This window comes from Panthera uncia, chromosome D1 (assembly GCF_023721935.1).
Source record: "Panthera uncia isolate 11264 chromosome D1, Puncia_PCG_1.0, whole genome shotgun sequence".
Lineage (NCBI taxonomy): Eukaryota > Metazoa > Chordata > Mammalia > Carnivora > Felidae > Panthera > Panthera uncia.
The window spans coordinates 67,714,788-67,742,027 of NC_064808.1; the positions used below are offsets into that span (position 1 = coordinate 67,714,788).

Below are 27,240 nucleotides of genomic sequence, written 5' to 3' on the forward strand. Positions count from 1 at the left end.
GTAAAGATGAAAAGCTTGTCTTTGCTTTTAAGAACACCCAGAATCTCCTAACAGTGGCTTCTAAAGACCCTCTGCGTGGCACCCCTTAAAAAGGAGTTCCTCTTACGAGTCCCCTTTCAATCTTCCTTTGGGGACTCTCTCATCCTTGGTGACACACAACAAACATCAAGGAAGCTGTCTCACTCTCGGGCACAGATAACAGCCTTTCCTTCAAGTGTTCCTACACCTCGCATAGAAGCCACCAATTTTTACAGAAATTCATACTGCATTATAATTATTTGTTTATATGAGTTTGCCTCTAGGAGACTGGGAAGTTCTTAATGGGAAGAATCTATGCCCTTTATGATCAGTGCCCCAGTGGTTGGCAAAGTGCCTACCTGAACACACACATAGTAGCTATTCAAGGAATACTTCAGGAATGAATGAATGAATGAATGAGTGAGTGAACGAACAAAGTATAACACAATGCATCTCAACCAAGGTGCATACCAACATCACCAAAGACCGTTTTCTAAAAACATACATTTATGCACCTCCAGACACCTCAGAGCAGGGCTGAGCCATGTGGAATCTTAGCAAGCTCTTCAGGAGTTCCTGATGTACAACTTTTCAAGAATCATTGTCACTGGATAGAGTTCTGGACTAGATCTGAAGTCTGGGCCTGGTTTCTCCAAAGCCTCTCTGGAACTCCATTTTATGAATAGTAAGAAAAGGCCAATATGCTAGCCATTGTGCATGGCTCAAATGACAGGAGCTGAACAAAAGGAGAGATGCATGTAAACAAGATGATGGGAATTTCAATGAGGAAAAGATACTAAATTCTGGTCCTGGGGTGTGAAGGAGGAATAAGCCAGATAATAAGATCCACAGGCTAATGGGAGATTCTTGCGGGATGCTGTGCGGTGTTACCAGGAAAAGAATTCTGCAGTTCCCAGTTTAGGGCCCAAGGCATTAGGGGGGATATTTCCCTCATCTTCATTTCTTTCTCTGCTCCCCCCTCCACACTGCAGGGCACTGCAACCTCCCTGCTGTGCAAAGGATCTATAAAGGTTTCTGGATGAAAGCAGTTATGTAATGTGGAGTCCTCCTGGGAAATATAGTAGTAAATTAATTTTTCTCCTTCTGCACAGTTCTCTAAGGACAGAAATACCCCCATAAAGGGTAGGAAAAAGAATAATAGGGTAAAAGAATCTTCTGAAAGAGTCCTTGAGAAGCAGTGTAGCAAACAATTCTGTTCCATCCAATAACCACTGACCAAATGACCACTATGGATGTGCAAGCCACTGAGCTGGTGGCTGCCCAGGAAGATTTCACAGTGCAGTACAGAGGGCAGGCTCACAAAGAAAGAATCTTGACACAATTGTGATAAGAAACAGGAGAGACTACCTGAGGGTTGGTAACCAATAGCACTTGAGTCAAGTTCTGAAGGAAGAATGAGAGGGAGGTGAATAACTGTAAGAAGCATGTCCCAGACAAAGGGAAAAGCAAGATGTGAACAGGGGATGTGAAGCAGTTCAGTAACATTAGGGATAAATGGAAGGACAAAAAAGGGGCAAGAAAGAATCTCACTGTGGGTTTTCTATGCTCAGGAACAAGGGATTTCTGAAGGGTGAGTAACCTAGTTATAAGGGTGCATGGCTTAGATGTCCAGGTGGATGTGAGGTCTCCACATCAGATGATCTGACTGGCAGAAAAGCCAATGAATTCAGTTTCAGATGTGTTGGGTTTGAAGAGTTGTCTGGGTGAAATCCAGGTAGAGACCCAGAAGGATATGGAAGTCTGAAGTTTGGGAAAGAAGTCATGGTTAGAGATCAAGATCCAGGAGGAAAGCTGACTCCAGAAACATAAATCAATGAGCATGGCTGTGCTCCAATAAAACTTTATTTACAAAATAGGAGGTAGGCTATATACTTGGGCTGCAGGCTATAGTTCGCTGATCCCTGTTCCAAGGTGTCTAAATTTGAATCAAAAAGTAGGGCCTACAGAAGATTCTTGAATTATCAAAGTGATCCCTTGGGTAGATTGAGTTTTTAGCACCATGCAGTACAGACTATCATAAGCAAAGTGTGGAAATAGACTATTAAAACTGTCCAAATGTCAGACAGGAAGGACCTAAGCTTTATGAAATGAAAATTTAAAACATGCAGGAGAGAAGGACATATGGAACACCTTGCCCCCTGCACACCAACCTGTGACTATATCCTCTGAGGATCCACATCTACTTTCCTACGACATTTTAGTCATAGTTGGATCTCAGATTCTCTAGAAAATTTTAAGCACAGACTAGAAAACCTCTAGAGAACCAATTTGGCTAAAGATAAAAATCAAAACATTATTATTAATTTACATTGATTCACAAGCAGGTGAGTAGCTTGAGTTTCAGGCTCTGGCACTTAAGCTCTTCTCAACTTCAAGAAACAAGTCGCTTTTTTTTGTTGTTGTTGTAGGGCATTAAGAATCTGTCAGAAGCAGTGATTCCAATGGTTGTGCTACAGACTATTAAACACTGCCACCATTTCCTTTAAATAACATCTTCTAACTTGGCTCTGATTATAGATTCCAGATTGGGCCCTTCCTTTTATGTCCCTAACTACAAACAGCTCTAATCAGACCAGCTGAAAATACAGGGTTAAATGTGCTGGGACAAAGTAAGTGAGTGAACGCTCATCCTACAACCTCATCTAAATTCTTTGGAGACAGATGCTTAAAACCTGTAAGATCTATTTCCTATAGGAAATTCTAACATTTTAAGAATAAGAACTGGCACCTCATAACATGCTCTGAACTCAGAAAGACCTTAATATACATCATTCACAGCACAGACCTGGACAGTCACTCAATACAAATTGTATTGAATCAGTGATTGCACCAGTGACTGTCAAGAATTTTTTCATGGTTTGACATTTGAAAAATGAGAATAATCAGAGATGGCCTACTACCCAATTTAAAAATAAAAGGTTTTTGTTTTTTTTTTTAAATGGTGTTCTCTACTCAATCTGCTAAAAGTGAATTAGAATAGCCATCTACCCATACCCAGATGGCATTATCTATGCATTTTCAGTTTGTATGAATGCATTATGTTTCTAAGTGTATATTTTCTAGAAGCCTATGAAATAAATCATATGTGATACTACTCTTCAGGCAGCTTCCAGAAAAACTAGCCACTTCTTAACTGCTGCATATTTTAGCTTGCAGAACAATAATAATAATAATAATAAGAGCTCAGTAAACAACAAAACACAGAAAACTTTCCTTTTAAATGAAAATTCTAGGCCAGCATTTCCTAAGCTTGTTCCACTATTTTGTTAAGTGTTCCACATGACCAAACACATTTAGGTACTGCTGCATGGTGTAGACCCCTCTTTTTTTTTTTAATGCTTATTTATTTATTTTGAGAGAAAGAGAGAGAGAGTATGAGCGCACATACATGAGTGGGGGAGGGGCAGAGAGAGGGAGAGAGAGAATCCCAAGTAGGCTCTGCGCTCTCAGGGCAGAGTTGGACGTGAGGCTCAATGTCACAAACCCAGGAGATCACAAACTGAGTCGAAATCAAGAGTCAGACACTTATCGACTGGGCCACCCAGGTGCTCCTCTTCTTGAAGGAGACAGCAGAAAAAGCCATCATTTTTATTTTTAGAAATCACACTGGCTATAGGGCACACTTTGATTTTGAAATGTTAACATATGAAAGAACAAAAAGAGTATGTTAGAATTAAAAAAAAAAAAAAAGGCAGTAGTGGGGCACCTGGGTGGCTCAGTTGGTTGAGCGTCCTACTTGGGCTTAGGTCATGATCTCACAGCTTGTGAGTTCAAGCCCCGCATCAGGCTCTGTGCTGACAGCTCAGAGCCTAGACCCTGCTTCAGATTCTGTGTCTCCCTCTCTCTCTCTGCCCTTCTCCACTTGTGCTCTGTCTCTCTCTCTCTCTAAAAAATAAACATTGAAAAAAAATTTTTAAAGGCCGTAGTTATACAGTTTTAGGAAAGTCACTCAAGTCTCAACTTTTTTTTTTTTCTTTAAAATGGTAATAATAATAATGCCTACTCTGTAGGCTCATGAGAAGGATTGAATGAGTGCATTTGCATGAAAATCTCCACATGAAGCTCACATATAGAAAACAGCAAGAGATAGGGCCACAGTTCTTCCTGGAGATTCAGAATGCACATTAGAATATCAAAGTCCTAAGAAGTCCTGCAGCAAGGGAAGCAGTTATTCAGGTTGGATTTCTCAAACATATTCAACCATGTATATTAATCCAGGTTCTCAGTTGTAAGACACAGAATCTGAAGTGCCAAATACGGAATAGTGTATTCAAGAGATATTGTGTAGCTTGTACATTTATTCAGCAGTCTTATGAAATAGGCTCAAGCCTAAGCTTCCAGAAACTCAAGCCCTACATAAAAAAGGCCTGATAAGGACACAATGCCAGCCACCAATGAGCACTGCGTCCCATAATCTGTGAAGCTTCGAGGAACTGAACTTGAATGCAACTGTCCCTGGGGCCAGCAGTGATTATCTTTCTGGGTCAAACATAGGACCCTGAAAATTCTGCTGTCTCCCAAGGATGGAGTCCTGCTCTGCCTCCACCCCCCTCTCCACCACCAAAAAATGGATTTTACATTGTACCTTCTTCCTCTAGTTGCCCACTTCTCCATCAGTATGATTGGTGGAGGGGCTCCTGGGTGGCTCAGTTGGTTAAGCGTCTGACTCTTGGTTTTGGCACAGGTCATGATCTCATGGTTTGCCTCTGTGTTGACAGTGCAGAGCCTGCTTGGGATCCTCTCCCTCCTCTCTCTCTCTCTGCCCCAACCCTGCTCATGCTCTCTCTCTTTCTCTCTCAAATAAGTATTATTGGTGGAATCTAGGTCACATGCCTGTGATCTGGCTGCAAAGAAAGCAAAAGAAGAAAGTTCTATGGGTTCTTCCTGAGAAGGTAAGCCTGCTATGGCTGGGGGTTCCCCTAAAGATAGCAAACATGTGTAATAACTGCTAGAAATCCAAAATACATGAAAAACATCCATTACACTGAGGAAAACCTACTCCTCCCTGTAAGAAATTAATATGTTCTTATAGAGAACACTTCTGAGTATACTCCCTCTCCCAGAAGGACAAATACCAACATTTTTCTTTTTAACTGCAGGGAAGAGACCAAAATTGAGTGGAGTTTAATGTAAGAAAATTTCTTCCTGGGGAACCCAGTGATTTTAGAACATTCTAAGAAAGAGAGTGGGCCTAAAATGGAGCTATACATAGGATAGGAACAGCCATGGAAATCTGCCAGGAGTAGGGCATGAGGTGGAGGGGAGCATGAGTCAGGAGCACTGAAGTTCTTTCTGTGACTTTGGTTCCTGTCACCACCATTGGATAGATATTACTTGCTCCACTATTTCCCATCTACCCAGGAATTTTCCTGGTCTCCTGTTTCTAAACACAGCCATGTGTGAACCACTGCACCATAAAAGCAGGATGGGACAGCCTGTAAAGAGCTAAGATATAGAAGCATACCCTTCCACCAAGTGCAGTTGTTGTGTGCATCAGAGCTAAGTACAGACGGTGACATCCAGACCAGAGGATGGGTTGTGCAAACAGATAACAGAGATGTTATGTTTGACGGGTAGGTGTGGTGTGTATATGTGATCAGACATAACATATACATTATGTCACTTAATGTTCTTGACAACCCTAGAAGGTAAGTGGGTGTGGCCAGAAAGTGAATCCAAAAGAAGCAACTGGTGGAGATTCAGGTAATGGGCACCAAGAATAGACGAGGTAAATGGCTCAACAGGTAGCAGGGCCCCATCAGCCAGTGAGAAGGGCCCAGAAGTTAGGACTGCCAACTCTGGGGATGCTCCAACAAGAACAGACCAAGGCTGTCATCGTAAAGAGACAAATCTACCAAAACATATTATAGAGACTGGGCTTAGGCACAAGGGTGCATAAAATAGACATTAGTAGAGTTAAGATCTGATGTGGACAGTGAGATGTACTAGAGCTCCTGATCTATATGGTGACCATGTAAATTCAAATTACAAACCAAGAATGGGTTGTTCCAATAATCATGCCAGGACAGCAGTATAAACCAGGAACGCCCTTGGAAAATGGGACATGTAATCACCCCCAATTATATATTATCTGGTCCTAGTGAATCCACAGGTAGAATTCAAGTAAACATGGCTGAGAAAAAAAAAAAGAATATAAAGGTTGAAAACTAAAGAAAACTCAACTTATTCACAACAGTTTTTCTTTTTATTCCTCTGGTTTTAATATTTGAAGAAATGGTGTAAAAAGATCATAGATGCTAGCATACACCTAATTTTTTCTCTCTTAAATCACAGCCAGAGGCTACCATGAGTGTTCCAGCAATAGCAGTGAGACATAAAAACTCTTATGGAAAATTATTCTACAAGACTGAAGAGCAAAAGGGCAAATTTCCCTCAGCAGCAAGGTCAGCATCAAGATGGAGGCTAGTCCCAGTGACTTTTCAAACAACCTGTTAGTTTCAGCTTTAGAAATGGCCAAGCTGCAGGACTGCTACAAGATGTGGCCATGGCAACAAAGCCAAAGGTCATGGCCTTTGGTCCATCAGAAGTTTTAGAGTCATAAAAAAGGAAATCAGTTGTTTATCACCAGACAGATCATGACATCCCACAAAAGGATTCTAATTGTTAGTAGATTCACTTTCTAAGACAAAGATCTCTATAGGAAATGTTCCCTGCCCCCAAATGTTGTAATCAAAGAATAAATGGATCGCAGTTCCACATGCTGCCATCTTGTCTTTGGGTAGACAGTTTGATCTGGGCCTCTATTTTGTAAATGCTGTAATACTATCCTCAGAAATTAAGCAGAGCTTTATCAGAGATCATTTAAAAATGACTTTTTGAGCAGTTTGACACTCCAGCATCAATGCTGCAGTATTGTTCCTGAGATGCTAGATATTAACTTTGAATACTAACCTGGCACTGGGAAGACATTTTCATTATTAAGACATTTGGGACAATTTCAATAGCAGTATGTTTGGAGGGAAGAAGTCATTGAGTGCAATACAATGAGGCCTTGTACCCTCTTTAGCATTTCAGCACACTTTAGGCTTGTGAAATCCCTCCACCCTCTCTCTGTACAAAGCTTCTCTTCAAAGTTTACACTGGCAGGGATTTGGAGGATTAAAAATCCAGTATCTAAGTACAGTGGGTCAGTCAGGCCTTAAGTTAATGAACCTCATGCTCTTAAGCAGAGTTTGACTGCCATGGTGGAACAAGAAATGTCAAAGTGAGGTTAAAGAAAATGTCCAGAAGGTCCTTTGGTCTACAAGCAATTTCAGCCCTCCTCACAAACTCATAGGTCTTTTCCTTTCCTTTCTTTTCTTTTCTTCTTTTTCTATTTAATTTATTTATTTATTTGTTTTGCTAACACTTTTCCCCATATACCATCTTATGTGTTTAATTTATATTTTATTGTTATCCATGAGGTCAGGATTCTGTCTTTTTTATGCATTTCTGTATTCCCAGTATCTGGTACATAACAGGTGTTCAATAATATTTGTTAAATGAATGAATGAATGAATGAATGAATGATGGAAGACTCCCTCATCATATATATGAGTCATTCATTCTAGTTTGCCCTTCAAATGGAAAGTAACCTATTGGGAAAAGGAGTTCTCTAAAATCTTACTTTTCTACCCCTGTACCTGGAGTTTTGAGCAGGAAAGCAATTATTTTGAAAGAAAGGAATCTGAAGGAAAATGCAGAAGTTGTAGAGTGAAACTGAGGATAGGGCTAAGGAATAAAGAGAATAGGTGAATTCACACACATTTTGGAATTTAAAAAGAAAACAGCAATATCAACATCCAAAAATAAAACTATAAAAAATGTCATATTTCTTTAATTTGTGTAATTTAATCAGACCTGTGAGTTTTGCTCTGCATCTCTCTCTTTACAATAATTCATCAAACAAACCAACCAAAAAGGTTCACTGACAAGTAGAGTAGAAAGGCAGTAGAAAATGATGGATACTGTGGCCTGAATTAAAAGATAATCCCAAGAAATAAGGGAAACAAAAGGTTTTGGAAGAAAAGACAAAATAGCACACCGTGGCTCCAAGGAAGGCAAAAATGCCAGGCACTGAGAAGTAGCAACTTCCCAAAACAGGCCAGCTCAGAGACACCACTCTCATTGAGACTCTCCAGGACATGAGGGGAACAAAGGAACATCCCAACTAGGACAGAAAAAGTGGCACCACCACCCTCTTCTCCATCTCTACCATCCCCCAACCCACTCAGTTGCTTAACAACTGCTGGTATTCAGATTTCAGTGAGGGGCACCTGGGTGACTCAGTTGGTTAAACATGTGACTCTTGGTTTCAGCTCAGGTCATGATCTCTCGATTCATGGGATCAAGCCCCACATTGGGCTCTGTGCTGACAGCGTGGAGCCTTCTTGGGCTTTTCTCTCTCCCTCTCTCTCTGTCCTTCCCCCGCCCTCTCCCTCTCTCTCTCAAAATGAATAAATAAAGTTTTAAAAATAAATAAATGAATTTCAGTGATAGTCTCAACTCAGGTTTTTCTTTCCAATCCCTATAGCCTTCACCTTCGTTCAAAGCCTTGCCATTTTCCCACAGGAATTCAATCACTACTACGTTACTCTGTCTCCAGGTTGACCTGCCTCCAGTCTGTCTTGCCCTAGTCCCCGAGGAAAATCTGACCATTCTTCTCTCCAGCATGAAACAGGTCTCAGACTCCTCCTCAGCCTATTTGAATGATGTCCACTAAAGTTATATTTTCAAACCATTCTCTAGTGATTGCACAAATGTTCACAATAAGGCCTTACTGTGATTTCCATAAGTACAGAGACAATGCCTATCTTATTCATAGTTGAATCCCAAACAACCAGCACAGTGCCTGTGCTCCACTCCCTAAGTATTTATTTTGTGTTTTTCACAAATAAATAAAATGGGAAAATTATGATATAAAACTAAGCAGAATGCAATCCTAATAATGTAAAATATATGTATACATTTATATGTAAAATATATAAATATTATACAAATATATATTATAAAATATAATTTATAAATATAAAATATATAAAATGTTTCATATATTTTATACTTACATTTTTAACATATATGTAAACTTACAATATGTTATGTTAATTTATGTATTTTTTCACTTTCAAAATTTACCATAAAAGCTTTTTTTTTTTCTCTCTCTGATACTGAGATACAAAAATATAAGCAAAAACAAAAGGGAGTAAAGCAAAAACCATGCATCTGACAGATGAGATGGCAGCATGGGGCATTATGGGAACAATAATATCCTTATCACACCACATTGGGTTCTTCATCTTCCAGCCCTGACTCTGCCCCACTCCCTGCTACTCCTCCACCACCTGAAGAGTGAGCAGTGCCAAACCACACGATGTTCTTCACAGCGATACTTGCTAACTACTTTCTCACTCCACTCTTCCAGTATTCCCAATGTGGTAGTTCTGCGTTCCTGCCATCTTTTCATTTCTAGGGCAAAGCACCATGCCTGGCATACAGAAGAACATATTAAATATTGATGGAATAAATTAATTAATACATGGATAAGGCAGTGACACTGAATGCAAGGCCCATTTCTTTCATTCACTCTAAAATCATACTTACCTAACAGGGTTGTTATTGAGGACTAAATGAGAAAATGCACGTAAAACATGCCTGACATATAATAAGCACTCACTAAACAAACACAGTTATTAACTATTATTACTGTGACCATGTACAAGTTGCTTTTTGCTCTCTTAGCCAAAATCATCTTTTTAAAAAAATTTTTAAGGTTTATTTATTTTTGAGGGAGACAGAATGAGAGCAGGGATTGAGGGAGGGGCAGAGAGAGAGGGAGACACAGAATCTGAAGCAGGCTCCAGGTTCTGAGCTGTCAGCACAGAGTCCGATGTGGGGCTTGAACTCAAGAACCACAAGATCATGACCTGAACTGAAGTCGGACACTTAACCGACTGAGCCACCCAGGTGCCCCTGCCAAAATCATCTTAAATTGTGGATAGTAATTTCTGCCCTGCCAACTCATCTTCTTGAGATGAGAAAGAGCTTAAAACAATCTGGGAAATACAAATCACTAAACAAACACATATTATCATCATAATGATGATGATAATGATTATATGATTATTGTCTTTGTGAATCTTGCCTAATAGGTTTCCCCTTTAAGGTCACATTACCTTGGCTGATGTTTCAAACCATCCTACGAAACCATGCTCCTTGCAGAACTGGTCCATCTTGAGGCCATTGTTCGTAAGCACATCCTTCCCCTGGTCACATTTGTTGGCCAACAAAACCACTGAAACTGGTTTGCCATTAGGAAGACTTAACTTTGAGTCCAAATCATTTTTCCACTTTGTCACTGCTTCAAATGTAGCTGGCCTGGTGACATCGAAGACAATAAATGCGCCCATAGCTTCTCTGTAATAGACCCTTGTCATATTTCCAAATCTTTCTTGACCTATCACCAAAAAGAAAGAGAAATCAAAAACTCATTACAATTGTAAACTGAATCATATACTGGAAACTCTCAAGGTGTCCAGTGTGAGCAGATCCCTCACTAAAGTGCTTCAGTACTTATGTTTAAAGAGTGAGCTAAGTACACAATCAGTATGATGTAGGTAGTGAAACCAGAGTTCCAGAGCAGAATTTATGACCAAAATTGACTGGGATTTCAGCTAATTAACAAAATGGAATGAATCTTATTGGTTGTAACTCTATCCACTAGCAGTAGCTGAAGACAGGAGCTAATGAAGGGTGGGTTTATATTTTTTGAACCCAAAACTCCAGAAGTGTATGGCCAAAGGCCTTTTATTCTGATTTGGTCATTTATTCATGTGAAGAGTCTTATAAAGTTATAAAAATTAAAATAAAGCGAGGTGTGTATTTAATAAGCCAACTTCTCTCAAAAAGAATAAAACGCCGGAACTGGCCTATATCTAAGGACATATAGGTCAACAATTTTAAAAACACTTTACATTTAACTCTGAGTACGAGATGTTGTGATGGTGAGTTTTAATTCAAGTTAAAAAACTCTTTTGTAGGTTGTGATATTCACATGGGCATTAGCATTGCAGATTTGAAGAGGAAATGATCCATAGCACTAGTGAAAATGGATGCAGGTCAAGGGTTCCGCCCTAATGGTCCTATATTGTGTGAGCCTGTGTGCTCACGCATGTATCACTGGAAAGAAGAGCATTCGGTAGGGGCCAGCACATGATGATCCTAAAACATTCCTTACATGGGTTTCACCACAGAAGCTTTGTTTTCTTCCCCATAGTTGTCTAGTCAATCAAAGAAAGAGGTATAATACTCTTCATATGACACACAACCCACAGATGAACTTTCATTTCTCCCAAATGAGTTTTAAATTTCTTTTATTTTCTTTCTTTTTTTAGTTCCTAATGCAAACAGTGATCTCCTTTGATACTGCTCAGGGTGGCCATGACATTTCAGGAAGAGAGGGGAAAAAAAGGCTTCTGTGATTATTTGGGACTCTGAAGGCCTCTAGGCTTTGCACAGTTGTCTTATGATCCCTTTCAGGGAACTAATCAGATGAAAAGCAAAGTCATGGGTTATTCAATAATCTGCTTGTCCAGAGATTTTCATAATAGAGTAAGGAGGTCCTGAAGAAGAAAGATTTTTACATTTAAAATTTATGGCAAAGGGTCACTTTTAAGACTAATGCAAAAAAACAATGTATAGGCTTAACACCTTTATAGGAATTCAAAAAGGAAAATCTGTATGTATGTGTGTGTGTGTTTGAGTTCATGAGGGTATGTGTGCCAGATCAGAAACAAAGAGAAAAAAGTGATCTTTGTACACTGAGGTCACTGGGCTGGTAGACTTGAAAAGTTTATATTTCCGGTGATCTGATAAGAGGTCACATTCAGAAAAGGGCATTTCTAGCACTCACATTTTATCCTTCCTTTGTCAGCTGATAGCTCTCTCTCTGCTGTTTTTTATTAAAAGAATGAGAACCATGTGACTTTTCATGAATCCCTACGAATGGCCAATATTGAGACCTGAGGAGAGTATCATAGGTAACTTACTTAAAAAAAAAAAAAAAAAAGACCATAGTTCAAAAACTCCCTGTGGGGTTAGATCACTCATTGAACATACATTTACTGGATAGCTAATACAGTCCAGGCTCTGTACTTTGTGCTGGAAATACATAATTTTTTGCCCTTGAACTGCTAAACTAAGAAGTGTCATACTGGATGCTTGCACTAAAAATGATCCAATTCAGCAGGTAGGTTCTCTTTTCTCTTAGATTCTACACACACATCCATAGCCCTGTCGATGTGACTCATGATTCAATGTTCAGCTTCCAGGAAAGTTAAATGACAAAGCAATCAACTGAACCACAAAAGTTAATACGATGGCTGCAGTAATAATTTGGAAAACCTTGCTGCAGAAGGCAGTAAATTAAATGGTCAGAAGACACCGGTCTTCATTTTAATCACTGGTTACCAGTGCAGCCTTAGACAAATGTATTCCTCTTCGTAAGACTACGTTTTCTCACCTGTGCTTATTATTGTATGTCAGGCATGTTTTACGTGCATGAATTTGTTTTGGCTGACCTCCTAGGTCCCTCGCTGCTTTCCTGCTTCTAGAGTTAAAATATTCCTAGTAAATTAATGCGTGGCCCTCTGTCCCAACGGCCTTAAGTAGTCCATTTGGTGTCACAGACTCATCTAAAAATATACATAAGCAATACAGTCATAATGTTTATTTAATGGATTTTCACTTGGTAATTAATACTCTATAGATGTTCTCAGTGCACATAATCAAGCTGTGAATCTTCTACACAGGCATAGAAACAAGAGGAGGAAGTGTGTTGGGTTTTCTGTTAAACTGGGCACATCCATTTACCACTCCACTACTAACCAACCAGCTCTGTGACCTCAGATTAGTCACCGTACCATTCTGAGCCTCAGCTTTCCTCATTGGTAAAATAGGGAAATGGGATTGGATACCGGAAACTAAATTCGTTATTGCCTCTGGCAACCCCTCTAATCAACCTCCTCAGATGCAGGCAACCAGCTCTCCACCTCCTACTCCCTCTGTGTTCCCTCCAGTTCTCAGCATCACTAGTAATATTGTGCCCCAGAGCGGTACCTTCAAGTCATCTGACTCTTTCTTCGCCTCTCTGTCCAAAGGGTCTCCAACATTCTACCAATGCTTCTGTTTCAGAAGCAGCCCCTGATCAGTCCTCTTCCCCATCAGCACTGCTACTGATCTTAAAATAAATATAAATATAAACATAGGTCTTCAGACATTCTGGCAGCATAAGGGATCACCAGACGGGCATACACAGGAAGGAAATGAAGTCATTATCTTAAAGAGCTATCTGCACCCCCCTGTTCATTGCAGCATTGTCCACAAGGAATGAGACATGGCAACCTCGTAAGTGTCTACCAGTGAATGAATGAATGAATGAATGAAGAAAACGTGGTATATGCATACAGTGAAATATTATTCAGCCACAAAAAAGAAGGAAATTCTTCCTTTTGCAACAACATGGCAAATGCTATGAGAACATTATGGTAAGTGAAATAAGTCAGACAGAGGAAAAAAATACTGTATCATCTCATTTATATGTGGAATCCAAAAAAGTCAAACTTGTAGAAACAGAGAGTAGAAAGGTGGTTGCTGAAGTCTGAGAGTGGGAGAAACGGGGAGATGTTAGCCAAAGGATATAGACCTCCAGTTATAAGATAAATAAGTGGTGGGATCTAATATATAGTATGATGATTATAATTAATAGTACTGTATTATGTGTATAAAGTTGCTAAAAGAGTAGTTCTTACATGTTCCCACCACAGACCAAAAAAAAAAAGGGAACTATGTAAGGTGATGGAGGTGTTCATCTTATCGTAGTAATCATTTTGAAATATATAAATATATCAAGCCATCATGCTGTACAGCTTAAATTTACACGTTATATGCCAATTATATTTCAATAAAGCAGGAAAGAAAATGCATCTTAGGTATTTATAGAACACCCATTCCTGGGCCATGTTCTTCAGAGATTCTTACATGGTAGTTTTATATGGGGCCCAGGAATCTATCTTTTTAAGCAGTCCCTAGGTGAAATCTTAAAACCATTTCTGTATTAATCCACTTTCAAAATGTAAACATTACCATTATGTTCTATTGCTTTAGCCCTTCAGTGCCTCTTACATGCTTAAAAATAGACACCTTTATTAAAACTGCAGATAAGGAGACTTTGGCTCCAACCACCTTTCCAAACTCTCCTCCTGTCACTTTCTTCAAGTGCTCCATGGCGAAGCCACACTAGAGTACTTACTCTTTCTAAAACACATCCTCCATTACTCCCTGGATTTTTCTTTCCTTTTTATATCTCTATTCCCAAAACCTGAATTCCTTCCCCATCTTTCTTCCTCTCACTCTGTCCAATGAAATCCTGTACATCCTATAATTGTGCCCTGAAATGCCATTACAGTTCTGCAACCTTCCCTGGCCTCCCAACTTTTTCACGACCCTGTAGCATTTTCTTTACCTGACATCATTTACATTTATTATGCTATATATTCATGCTTCAGTCTCCACTACAGCACTGTAAAATCTTGAAGAGCAAGTTGATCATATTTTGATCTTATAAATCTGAGGCCTATTTTCCACCTATTTGATATAGTAAAAACTCAAGATACTCTTGCAGAAATAAGCTAAAATTAAAGTTCTTTCTTCCTCTAAAATACAACATCATCGTATATTCATGAACGAGTGCTGTGTACTAACACACTTGCTCTATATTATACTCTCATTTCCAGTAAATAATCGAAAGATGTTCATTGATGGAGAAAATTAACATTATTCTAACAGGGCTAGGTGCATATCTGTTGCAACAAGTTTTAGACTGGAATGTTATGCTTTTGTAATCATTTTCATATTCTTAAGAAATTTGGAATCAATTTACTCTATTCAAAATAACATATGTTTTGGGTCATGGCACAATCCATAGAGCTAAAATTTCCTCCAAGATACAGATATGCTCTTTATTTCTAGGGAATAATAGAATGAAAAGCAGGAAGATAAAAATGAGAGTAAATATGGACCTTGCACAAGGATCTAGAGGAAAAAAAATCTATCTAATTACTGAATTTACAATAGCTTAAGCTGGTTTTGAAGAGTGAGTCAAGGAAATCTAGACTAGGATCAGAGTCTGGCTGACATCCTCGTGAGCAGGTTTTGTCCACTTTTTAAGGGCCCATCTTACCTTCCGTCCAACATTTTGAAACCGTCTCATCTTCTCTCTTCCCTACTTTGCCCCACCAAGCCAGTGACAGAAATGTATCAATCAATCACTTTTTTTCCAAGTCACCTAGGCTGATATACTGGCATTAACCATGTGTAATCTTCCCTCACAAAATTGTAAGTTCCCCCTAGCCAGAACCAGGTTTAAGCACCCCCATGACAAGTGTATTGAACATTCAGTACACAGTGAGTGCTCAGTAAGGTCTCCTCACCGAGTGAAGGAATAACCCTTAATTCTTTACCTCCCCTCACCCCAGCAGATACTTGCAGGCTTAACTGGACTTTAAGGCTCACCCTCTGCCATGTCTCTTGTATTCATCATTTTCTTTCCATTCCCATCGAAACCACTCTAGTTAGGATTGCCTCACCTCCTTCATTCACTGAACAACAAAGTTTTGAATGCTTATTAATTTTCAGGCACTGTTCTAGCAACTAGAAAAGATAATTAAAGGTCTGTGTCCTAATGAATCTTACATTCTAGTGGAAAGAGATAAACAGTGGTAAGGTACACATAAAACTGCATTAGCTGGTGAAGTGTTACAGAGAAAAATAAAGTAGGAAAGGAGAAAATGGTATGTGGGAGGGAAGGCAAAGTTAAGCAGGATGGATAGTGGAGGCCCACAAAGAAGGTGTTATTTAAGTAAAGACCAAAAAGAGGTAAAGGAGAAAGCCATATGGATATTTAGAAGAGGGTTTTAGACAGAACAGCACAAAGACTCTGAAGCAAGTATTCAGAGAAGAACAAGGAGTCTGCATTGGAGAGGACTGAGCAAGGGGAAGAGTAGTGTGCAGTGAGATGGGCAGATCTCAGGGTCCAAACTGGAAACAATTTCAGGCCATTATAAGAAGGTTGCCTTTTATCCTGCATGAGAGAGGGAAGCACTGAAGGATTGTGAGCAGTTGAGAAACATCAACGAGCAGGAGTAAATAGATAGTATGGCTGCTGCATTAAGGAACGACCTATGGGTGTCAAGGTTGGAAGTGAGGAGACAGGCAAGAGACAATAATTTGGACCAACATGGTGATGGTGAAGGGTGGTAAAGATTGCTGGCTTCCTGGGTATATCTGGAAATTGAAATGATAGAGGAGATGTATAGTATGAGATGATGCAAGCAGGACTCCAGAACTTTTGGCTGAAAAAAATGGAAAGTATGGAGTTGCCATTAACTGGAATGGAGAAGACTTTTGGAAGTGTAGCTTTTGTGGAAACAGGTCAGGATCTGATATGTTAGGTTTGAGATGTCTGTTAGGCAGATACGTTGAGTCGGCAGTTGTATATATAAGGCTGAAGTTTCAGGCTGTGGTCAGGGCTAGATATTGAACTTGTACTTTAATTTCTATACACCTCTTCCAAATTCACCTTCCAAGGCTCTGTTTTCACCCTATCATTTTCCTAATTAAACACTTTCAGGGATCCCCTACTGCCTACAGCAGATGCCACAAACTGGATGTTGGGCTGCTAACATGTTCTGTGACCTACACAAGATTTAAGGCAATTTGGACGACTTGCCAACAGTTATAAATTGGAAGATCTCTAATAAGACAGATATTGGAATGTCTTGAAAACTCAGAATATTTAGAAATACAAGGTCTACATCATATGAGTAATGTTTAGGAGTTAGTTCATTTGAGCTGACTAGTACCAAACACCCAATTTTAAAGGGAAAATAACTTTCTGAGATGCTATGCATGTCACATTGTCATATACCACAAAACTCCACCTTACATTTAAGTGTGGGTAATTATATCAATTTTATAAAAACTAACTCTAACGAAATATTTAGAATTTAATGAAATTTATGTAATTTTATTTTAAAGAAATTGTTGCTACTGATCCTTTTTTCTTATTGCAAGCCTCTTATAAATGATTACTTAGGATCCCATGTTTGCTTATTTTTGCATCAAAATACTCTTTAATGCACTTGGGCTTGTTCCAGGATATCCACCTACTGTAAATGGAATTTTGTAGAGAAACAAAATGTGATCCAGGATTACAAGGAAACTGTGTTCCTATTTCCTACAGAAACAGGGAGCAGTAGCTTGAGTGATCCTGAACTGGCAACAAACACTTCAGATAGGCCCTCGAAAGATGAGTAAGAGTTTGCCAGGTAGAAAAAAGAGTTCATTTACTCTTATCCTCTGGGCTCCTGTGGGATTTTCAAAGTTGCACACCTTGATCAAGTTAAAGGCTGATCCTCAGACTGAGCTCAAGGTCCTGCTACAACTCTGACTTGCACAGCTCTCCTAAATTCTGCTTCTTGCTTTCATTCACATTCACTCCCTGGCACCCTCCACTCCCACTGGAACATATCCATTCCCTTACTCTCTATCTAAGTCCTAACTATTCTTCGAATCTGTACAAAACCCTACCTTCTTGGAGCATTCTACTTGGCCCATACTCAACTCTTTCCTCCATTATACTCACATGGCACTGACTCTATCACTTGCTTGCCCACTTATGCAGGCCCTGCCTTGTACTGCTTTTGATGGGCTGCAAATTTCTGCAGTTTACGTCCCTAACTACACTGAGCTTCTTGAGCTCATTGTTGAATTACTCAAGTACTGTTCTCTACGTCTCCATAGCACACACACACTCTGAGAGGCTCCTAGGCTATGCTCACAGCAGACTCATGTGATAGAACAGAACTGTAATACAAGTACTCTTTATGTAATGAAATAACAGCTAACATCGATTTCTTATTTGTGAGCAGGAACTGCAGCAGGGAGAGGGGTGAACTAAATAAAGCAAGATCTCTGATCCAACTAATTTATTTTCTATGCCTACCAAACTCCTGTTCATTCTTTTTTTTTTAATTTTTTTAATGTTTATTTATTTTTGAGAGAGACAGAGACAGAGACAGAGACAGAGCATGAGTGGGGGAGGAGCAGAGAGAGAGGAAGACACAGAATCTGAAGCAGGCTCCAGGCTCTGAGCTGTCAGCAGAGAGACCAACAAGGGGCTCAAACCCACGAACTGTGAGATCGTGACCTGAGCTGAAGTCGGACACTTAACCAGCTGAGGCACCCAAGCACCCCTAAACTCCTGCTCATTCTTAAGATTCACTTTGAAAAAACTTGTCCCCAATTCAGAACCATTGAAGCTCCTTCTGCAATTTCTTTAGTTTCCCCATAAATGATGGCTCTCCTTTCATCCTATGACTGGTTGTCATCTCTTACAGGCAAATCCTACCTCTATTCAACAAGAAAGTAAAGTTAGATGCAGTGTACTGAATTAATAAGCTAAAGCGTGAAAGAGTAAGATGACATAAAAAATAACAATTGGTTTCTCAAGTGTCCATAAACAATAACATTATAGAAAAGAAAGATGAATGAATTAGAGTGATCTGTTTTTAAATTAAATTTCAAAATATTCTCATTCAATTCTATATTTATATTTAAATTTCAGGCTGTGTATGTGGGAGAGAGAGAGAAACAGAGAGAGGGTCAAAGAGAGAGAGACAATTAGTGCCTTGGTATCTCAAAAAAAATTTTTTTTTGTCAGAATTAATTTTGACTGAGGTCTTAAACTACTCAGTTTAGATAAAATAACTCACTTGGATGGAGAAATAAGATCATATAGTGATAGAATGGCCAATACTGGATACAGGGAGGGAATGAAACCAAATCACAGAAGAGAAGTTGGCATGAATGGATATAAAACAATCAGCATGCCATGTTTTTAATTAAACTAATTACAACTGAAACAAATACCTAACAAACAACCTAAAAATATCTCCACTGAATATAAGCTCAAACACATTAAGTAAAAAGGTATGTTTGGGATTACTTAGCATTTGAGATATCGCCTCTAAGTAACATTTATAGATATTTTTATAAATAATTCACAAGACAGTAAAAAAACAAAAACAAAAACCTCACAAGTCTTAGCACTTTCACAAATAACTCACAAGTCTAGGACTCTAAGGGTTTTGTTTTTAAAGAATTTCCAGATTCCTCCAGAGCTGTAATTCCCAAGATGTGTACCAGGGTGTTCTGGGGTGTCTCAGTGAACTCACAGGGGTACAATAGGATATTTTAAAATTTCAAGGCAAACACAATGGTACTCAAGATCAATCAAACACCTCAGGAACTACTAGCTTGAGGTAGATCACAATTTTAACCTTAGATAACACTACATTCCTGCTGATGTGATCCTATCTTTTTGAAACTGGATTTTTCAGTTTGTGTAATAAAAAGCAAGAGGGGCACCTAGATGCCTCCATCAGTTAAGCGTCCAACTCTTGATTTTGGCTCAGGTCATGATTTCACAGTCCTGAGATCAGGAGATCAAGTCGCCCTTTGGGCCCCATGTTGGGCAAGCAGCCTGCTTGGGATTCTCCCTCTTCCTCTCCCTCTGCCCCTCCCCTGTTCATATGCACATGTGCTCTCTCTCTCTCTCTCTCTCTCTCTCTAAAACAAAAACAAATACAAGAGTCATGTGAAAATCAATGTGAAACAGGAAATGAGAGTGGTGATGTCTACTCTGACTCAAATTTTGAGGTGTTCCATGTCCCAAATATATAGAACTTGGCCTGTTATCCTACTGACCTAGAGGCACCATGAAAATATGACTTGACACTTAAGAATGCTGTGAACTAAAAGTTTGAGCACTTATGCTATAGCCTCTACATTCTCTAAATTACTGTTTTAAGTTTAAAAGGCACACACATGCACATGCACATGTATCCCTCTGTCCTACATAAGACTTATTTTTTATTTCAATACCATCAAGCATCACAATTCTTTCTATCTTTAGTCACTATGGTTATCCTGCCTAGAAGTAGTATATTAAGATGGTTGTTTTTAAGCCAAGCAAACTCCATGATCTCAGCAATAATGTGTGCATTTAATTCTTAGCTCTATTCAAAAGTATAAACGTTCAAAAAATAAAAAATTCTTCCTTTAAAATAAATAAGGTGTGTTTCCTTTTTTTAAAATTTTTTAAAATTTACATCCAAGTTAGTTAGCATATAGTGCAACAATGATTTCGGGAGTAGATTCCTTAGTGCCCTTTACCCATTTAGCCCATCTCCCCTCCCACAACCCCTCCAGCAAACCTCTGTTTGTTCTCTATATTTAAGAGTCTCTTATGTTTTGTCCCCCTTCCTGTTTTTATATTATTTTTGTTTCCCTTCCCTTATGTTCATCTGTTTTGTATCTTAAATTCCTCATATAGGTGAAATCATATGATATTTGTCTTTCTCTAATTTCAGTTAGCATAATACCCTCCAGTTCCATCCACGTAGATGCAAATGGCAAGATTTCATTCTTTTTGATTGCCAACTAATACTCCATGGTATATATATGCCACACCTTCCTTATCCATTCATCATCCATCGATGGACATTTGGGCTCTTTCCATACTTTGGCTATTGTTGATAGTGCTGCTATAAACACTGGAGTGCATATATCCCTTCAAAACAGCACACCTGTATCCCTTGGATAAATGCCTAGTAGTGCAATTGCTGGGTTGTAGGGTAGTCCTATTTTTAATTTTTTGAAGAACCTCCATCCTGTTTTCCAGAGTGGCTGCACCAGTTTGCATTCCCACCAGCAGTGCAAAAGAGATCCTCTTTTCCACACACTCGCCAGCATCTGCTGTTGCCTGAGTTGTTAATGCTAGCCATTCTGATAGGTGTGAGGTGAATAAGGTGTGTTTTCTAACTGCAACTTAATCTACGGCATGTGAAAGTGATTGCACTGTTGTATGACACTTAGGAAACAGCAGAACAGAGTAGTTAGAAAACAGTAAACAAATCTCAGTTCCTAGCCACCACCATCCCTTACGATTTGTATGGCTTTTGAAAAGTTTTATGTATTTTTTTTTTCCTTGCTGATCTGTTTTCTAGCTTGTCTAAGCACAGTTCTCTCAGTGCTGTGATGGGATTAGTAAATAGTACCTACCAGATACTCTCACTGAGAGCAATGAATAAAATGATACATAAAAATGCATAGCACTATGCCTGACACCCAATAAATGGTAGCTGTTAATAATACATTATAACATAGAGAAAAATAGTCCTCCCAACAAAAAATTTGTCGATTAGCTTTAAATTTTTCCCTAGAAATTAGACTGAAAATTGTCTGAATCCTTCCCACTACAGATATTTTCCTTGTCTCCATTAGGCTGAGGAGCTCATACAAGAAGCCAAGTTTTTCATCACTTTTCTTGAGAGAACAGTTTAATGCAAGGCTGATGAGAAAGAAGGGTTAAATAACGTATCAGGATAAAAGAGACTACAAAAAGTAGAGACTCCAAGCGGAAAGAAATAATTCTGATCTCTCTCAGACATTTGAAACTATTGACTATCCTCTCCTAAAATCCTTTCTCCTTTGCTTCCAAAATCCTGTCCTTGCTTGTTTCTCCTCCTATATAGTGCTTTCTCCTTCTCTACCTGTTTGCTGACTCCACAGTCATTTCTGGAAATTATGCAACAATCTGTGGCAATGCCTGCTAAAACACATGAGGGCTATCTGGAGAGGTATGAATAACTCTAAAACAAGGTTAAAAGAAGAAGTGCTACACTAGCATAAAAAAAATTGCATGAGGTTCAAGGGAAGAGGAAGTTACTGCTGGAAAGAGAGAATTAGGGAAGTCTTTGTAAAGGAGTTGCCCTTTTGGATGGGTCTTAAACATGATATAGGATTTGGATATGTGGGAATAAAGGGAAGGGCATGTGAACCAACAGGAAGAGCAGGAACAAGGGCGTAGAGGCAATGACCATGGGGTGTGAACAAGGAAGCAAAGCTTCATCATGGAGAAGAGAGGAAAATAATACTAGGAATGCTATTTGAAGCCAGACTATGGATGTCTCTGGGTACCCCCGGGACCATCACCCTCTCTTCTTCACTGCATGAATTTCCATAGGGCTGGTGCCCACCAAATTCAATTATTTTGGTGTCTCAGTGCTTAAGACTATACCAAAAAATTAAAAAAAAAATAAGCTTCTTCAAATCTCATCATTAATAAACTAGAGATGCCTACATTCTGGTTCCAGTTCTACCATTAACTCGTTCTAAAATTCTGAGAAACTAATACAAACCCCCTTTCAGAGCACAGCTTTCTCTTCTGTAAAATGAAGGATTCGGTTTGATGAGCTGTCAAGGTCTTACCTCTGTGAAAATTACCCTTCAAAATAATGACTTCATTTAATGTATCCAAAAATCATAAGGATGCAGTTTTGCCATGTGACCTCCAAATAAATGACACTTCATTCCAAATTATAAAGACTCGGTTAAATGATGAAGTGCGGTTTTAAGAATGGTCTTTAGGGGTGCCTGGGTGGTTCACTCGGTTAAGCGTCCGACTTCAACTCAGGTCACGATCTCGTGGTCCATGAGTTCGAGCCCCACGTCGGGCTCTGGGCTGATGGCTCTGGGCTGATGGCTCGGAGCTTGGAGCCTGCTTCCAATTCTGTGTCTCCCTCTCTCTCTGCCCTCCCCCGTTCATGCTCTGTCTCTCTCTGTCTCAAAAATAAATAAACATTAAAAAAAATTAAAAAAAAAAAAAGAATGGTCTTTAAGCTCACTCTCCAATTTTTATGGTAAATAATAAAATAGAATGCCATCTTCAGGAAAGTGACTACCATATTTGTCATTTATAAAATGTATGCATTTTTAATTGTTAATATTCATAAAACTAGAAGTCTTTCAAGCATAAACAAATTCATTATTTTTTGTTTTATTGGAGAAATGTTTAGATCAACAGTATATCTTAGAGTTAAAGCAATGCTGAAATAGTTGGCTGAAAAACTTTTTAATGAACAAACACTCATTGAGGACCTACTAAATACCAAGGACTATGCTGGGACCTAGGGTCATAAATTGGAAGAAAAAGACATTGTAATGCAGAAGTGAAGAGCTTCTAATCTAAAATGATAAGCATGGCTATTATGGGAGCAAAGAAACACTGCCTCCCAGGGACACATGGGCTCAAGCAGACACTTCATAAAGGGGGTGAGATGGGTTTTGTGACAAAGAATCCATAGACATCATCTAAGTAAAAAGGAGGAAAGTGTATTTAGCCAGTGGCAATCATATGAGCCACAGCACAGAGGGGAAGGTGGGTGAATTGAAGCCACTGTAAGATATCTGGAATGGTCAAGAGTCAGAGGTATAAGATATGAAACTGGAATGGGTGAGCTCAAATTTCATGGTAAAAAGTGTAGCCTCTAATTCTGAAAGTGATGGAGATCCACCGAAGAATGCCAAACTGGAGAATATCTGACTGGAGAATGAAGCCATGCTGCAAAGTCTCATGTCTATGGATGACAAACCGATGGGGCGTGGGAGCAGGGAGAGGAGCCTGATGAAGGTATGGGTATAAGGAAGCTGCTATAGTAGTCCAGATGAGTTGTGAAGAAGACATGGCTACTCATAAGGGGATAAGACAGTTATTTTTCAAGATAGAAGAGATGGGGGCAGTGAGCCTGGGTGGCTCAGTTGGTTGAGCATCCGACTCTTGATGTAGGCTCAGGTCATGATCTCAGGGTTCATGAGTTTGAGCCCCTTATCATCAGGCTGGGCATCATGCTGGCAGTGCAGAGGATGATTGGGATTCTCTCTTTATCCTTCTCTCTCTCTCTGCCCCTCCCCCACTTGTGCAGACACTCTCACTCTCTCTCCAAACAAATAAACTTAAAAAGAGAGAGAGAGAGAGAGAGAGAAGAGATAGGATTTAATTAATACCTGTGCATGAGAAACCAAAAGGAGTGGGGAATGGTGGAAGTTAAAACCTGAGTTTTTTTTTCAAAGAGTAAATTAAGATCATATACTTTTTAATTGAATTCTCAAACAGTTGGAAAAAAAATAGCAGAACTCAATAATTTGAAACCCAGGCTGCAGTCACAGTCTTGACCTTGCCAAGTTGGAGACTACTCTAGTACACCAGCCTAGAAGATGAGGATCTTCCTTTGAGGGAATAAACGTGATTTCCAGCCCAGGAGTAGTAGGGTCAGCATATCCCTCTGGAAATTTCCATCTCAGAATCTAAGAAAGTGAAAGAAAAAAAAAAGGGCATGGGGGCTCTCAACGACTTGAAAGCTTTGCAGGATTCCCTAGAGTGAATCATCAGAAGAGGGAAAGGGCTCTAAGCCTTACTACAAAGGAGCTCTTCTCAAAAACTTTCCAGGTGAGCGAGGACTCCAGTATTAATGCCAGTGACTGCTTAACACCAAACCACTTTCACTGAACAACCACTACATACCGGACACCATGCTCCACTTTTGCTGGGCCCAGTTTCCTCACCTACAACATTGGAAATAATAAGACCTATTTGACAGAATCACTGTGGTGTTTAAACTGCAAAGACTGACTTGACAAATTGATAAATATAAGGAACCATCACTCTTAACCTTTAGCTTAGCATATGCATCCTTTCATGGGCCCACATGTTGTAACCTATAGCCATGCCAGATTACCGCTGTCCACACCGTGTCCTCACCCCTACACTATAGCTAGGGTAGGTGGCCTGTTTTGACTTTCTTTTAGCACCCCTTCAGAGCACTTATCAGAGCAGTGATTAAATAATTATCCCACCAGACTATCAGATTCCATAAGCGTGAAAATTGATCCATTTTGTTTACCCCTAAATCCCTCTGCTTATCAAGTGAATGAATAAATTCTCCCAGGAAAAATCTTATACCTCTCAAATCCTCAAATTTTAAAATGACTTTTTAAATAAAATTCAGTAAAATAAAACAAAAAAAATTTAAGTACCATTTCAACCCTCAATGAGAATAACTGTATTCATGACAAGAAGCCACCATGAAATGGATCCTGGGTTTCCTCTAGACCTGGTCAGGCCTCAAGGACTCCAGTCACTTCTTACTTGCTAGGACCCCACCAATTCTGCCCCCAATGGCTCTATGGCCTGAAATCCATCCTCGTTCTAGCCATCAACCTTCCATCACCTCATCCCTACTGCTTTAATTCTTCTTTTCATGATATGCACAATCTATAGACAATGTGGAGCCACCAAGGTGATGTTCTGGGAAGATGAACTTGACCTTGGTACACATAACAACTGCAGGAAGAAGAGACTAGAGCTATACAGGTGGCTATTATATAGGTAAGTAATAATAGTGCTGCCCTTGATCTAAAGCAGTGACAGGAGAAGCATAATCACTATCTGACTTGGAGGGTCAAAGAAGAAAAGATGGCACAAGTTTCAAGTCCAAGTGAGTGGGGGAAAGGTGTATAGCAAGTCCAGTGAGTGGTGAAAGATATCTAGTATAGACAGACAAATAGCACCCTGTGCTACTTATCATTAAAAGGGGTGATTGTGGATATTCTTTGTAGTCCTTTGTTGTTGCTATTGTTGTTTTCTTTTGGGCTTTCCAATTTTTGCTACACTGAGCATACATTACTTTATTAAAAGAGAAAAAAACAACAATCTTTGTTTTTTATGCCACTTTGCTATGACATACTAATCTTGCAATATGCGTGAGATATCATAAAGGAGATGCCCAGCATGAAGACAGAACTGTACGTCTGAAGGTCATGAGAAGTCAAGGTTATACGCACATTTTTGGAGTTGTCTGCATGGAATTTAAAGCCATGGGAATGCCTAAGATTCTCAAGAGAAGGAGACAGAATTGACGAGAGCCAGAAAATGAACTTCTGCTTCAAGCCCTGAAATCACTCACAAGGAGTAGCTGGTGGTAGGTAAGGGTACAGGAAACATCCCACTAGTTAGAGGCTTTATCCAGCCTGCTTGAATTTAAGCTCAGAGAGTGGATGGATGTGGTGCAGGTAGGACCCCATCTGCACCCCCAAAATATTTTGGAGTAGCCTATATTGGTACAGTTCACTCGCTGTTACTGTGATTTGCCTTGGTGCCATCATGCCCACTGAACTGTGAACTTCTTAAGGTCAGGAATCGGGTCTTGTTCAATACTTTATCCCTCTTTGTTTTCCCCTCACCCAGAACAGTACCTAACACATACCAGGCATTTCATAAACATTTGTGCTGAAGCCACACACATTAGAAATGCTCCTCCCCATCCCTTCCTTCTTTCAGATGACTTGGCTTTCCTTGGTCAGACTGCTATGTGCTCTCCTGTCAGAACCAGTCCTCTAAAACCTAGATGAGTGGACATGTCCCACATGCCTAATGCTCATGTGTCTGTGACAGATGGAGAGTCTAGTGAATGCCCTGTAAAAAAACCCTGAGGTGCTTTCCCCACACATCATTCACCCTACTTAGAAAGTTCACCATCTTGCTCAGTGCACATACTGCTTACCTGTAAGCACACACCATGTTAGTCCACATGGTATTTAGAAAATTTATAATTAGCCAGGCTAGAAACAAAGCAATAAACTGCCCAGCAGAATGTGGCCCAGACTCGACATGCATTTTTATTTTTTGCTTTTTGCTTGACATGATGGTTGCCAAATTTAGCTCTTTCTACATTTCTAGATCTATTATGTTGATATTTAAGACCTTTCTTCTAAACTTCCTTGGAGAATTACAGGTTTTTTTTTAGAAAATTGACACTGAAGAGACAGTAAAGTCCAAAACCTTCCCCCAATTGACTGTCACAATGTGGAAGCATTTTATAAATTCTGAAACAACACAGCACTGTAATCCAGATGAATCTCATGGCCACTGGAGTGGGGATTCAGTGTCCTGGGGCTCCTGATTCTAGGCCCATGCTGCCTCCTTCCATCGCTCTGCCTGTTGGATAGTTAATGTCCTCCAGTGCTTCCTTGTCACACAGCATAGGCACAGAAAGTTAGCAGAGATGTGCCCTGATGGAAATGTTTTTCCTCGGCTACTTTTCCTCCTCTGCCCCTTGCTAACTCCTGTGACCCTGGACCAGTCCCTTAACTCTCTGATTCTTCATCTTGTCTGATATAAAATAGATTTAGTTTAGTACCACCTGATCTGTCTATACCCTCAGCAATGCTGGGAAGATCAAGCAGGAA

The 27,240-nt window shown here is 39.5% G+C and overlaps 1 protein-coding gene across 1 annotated transcript in view; it reads right to left on the reverse strand.

Annotated features, from left to right (window-relative positions):
• The window catches only part of RAB38 (RAB38, member RAS oncogene family), a 57,102-nt gene that overhangs the window by 24,253 nt on the left and 5,609 nt on the right, over positions 1 to 27,240 (reverse strand). The window contains exon 2 of the mRNA XM_049653192.1: positions 10,212 to 10,492. Coding sequence (XP_049509149.1) covers positions 10,212 to 10,492 — 281 coding nt within the window. The remainder of the gene's footprint in view (positions 1 to 10,211; positions 10,493 to 27,240) is intronic.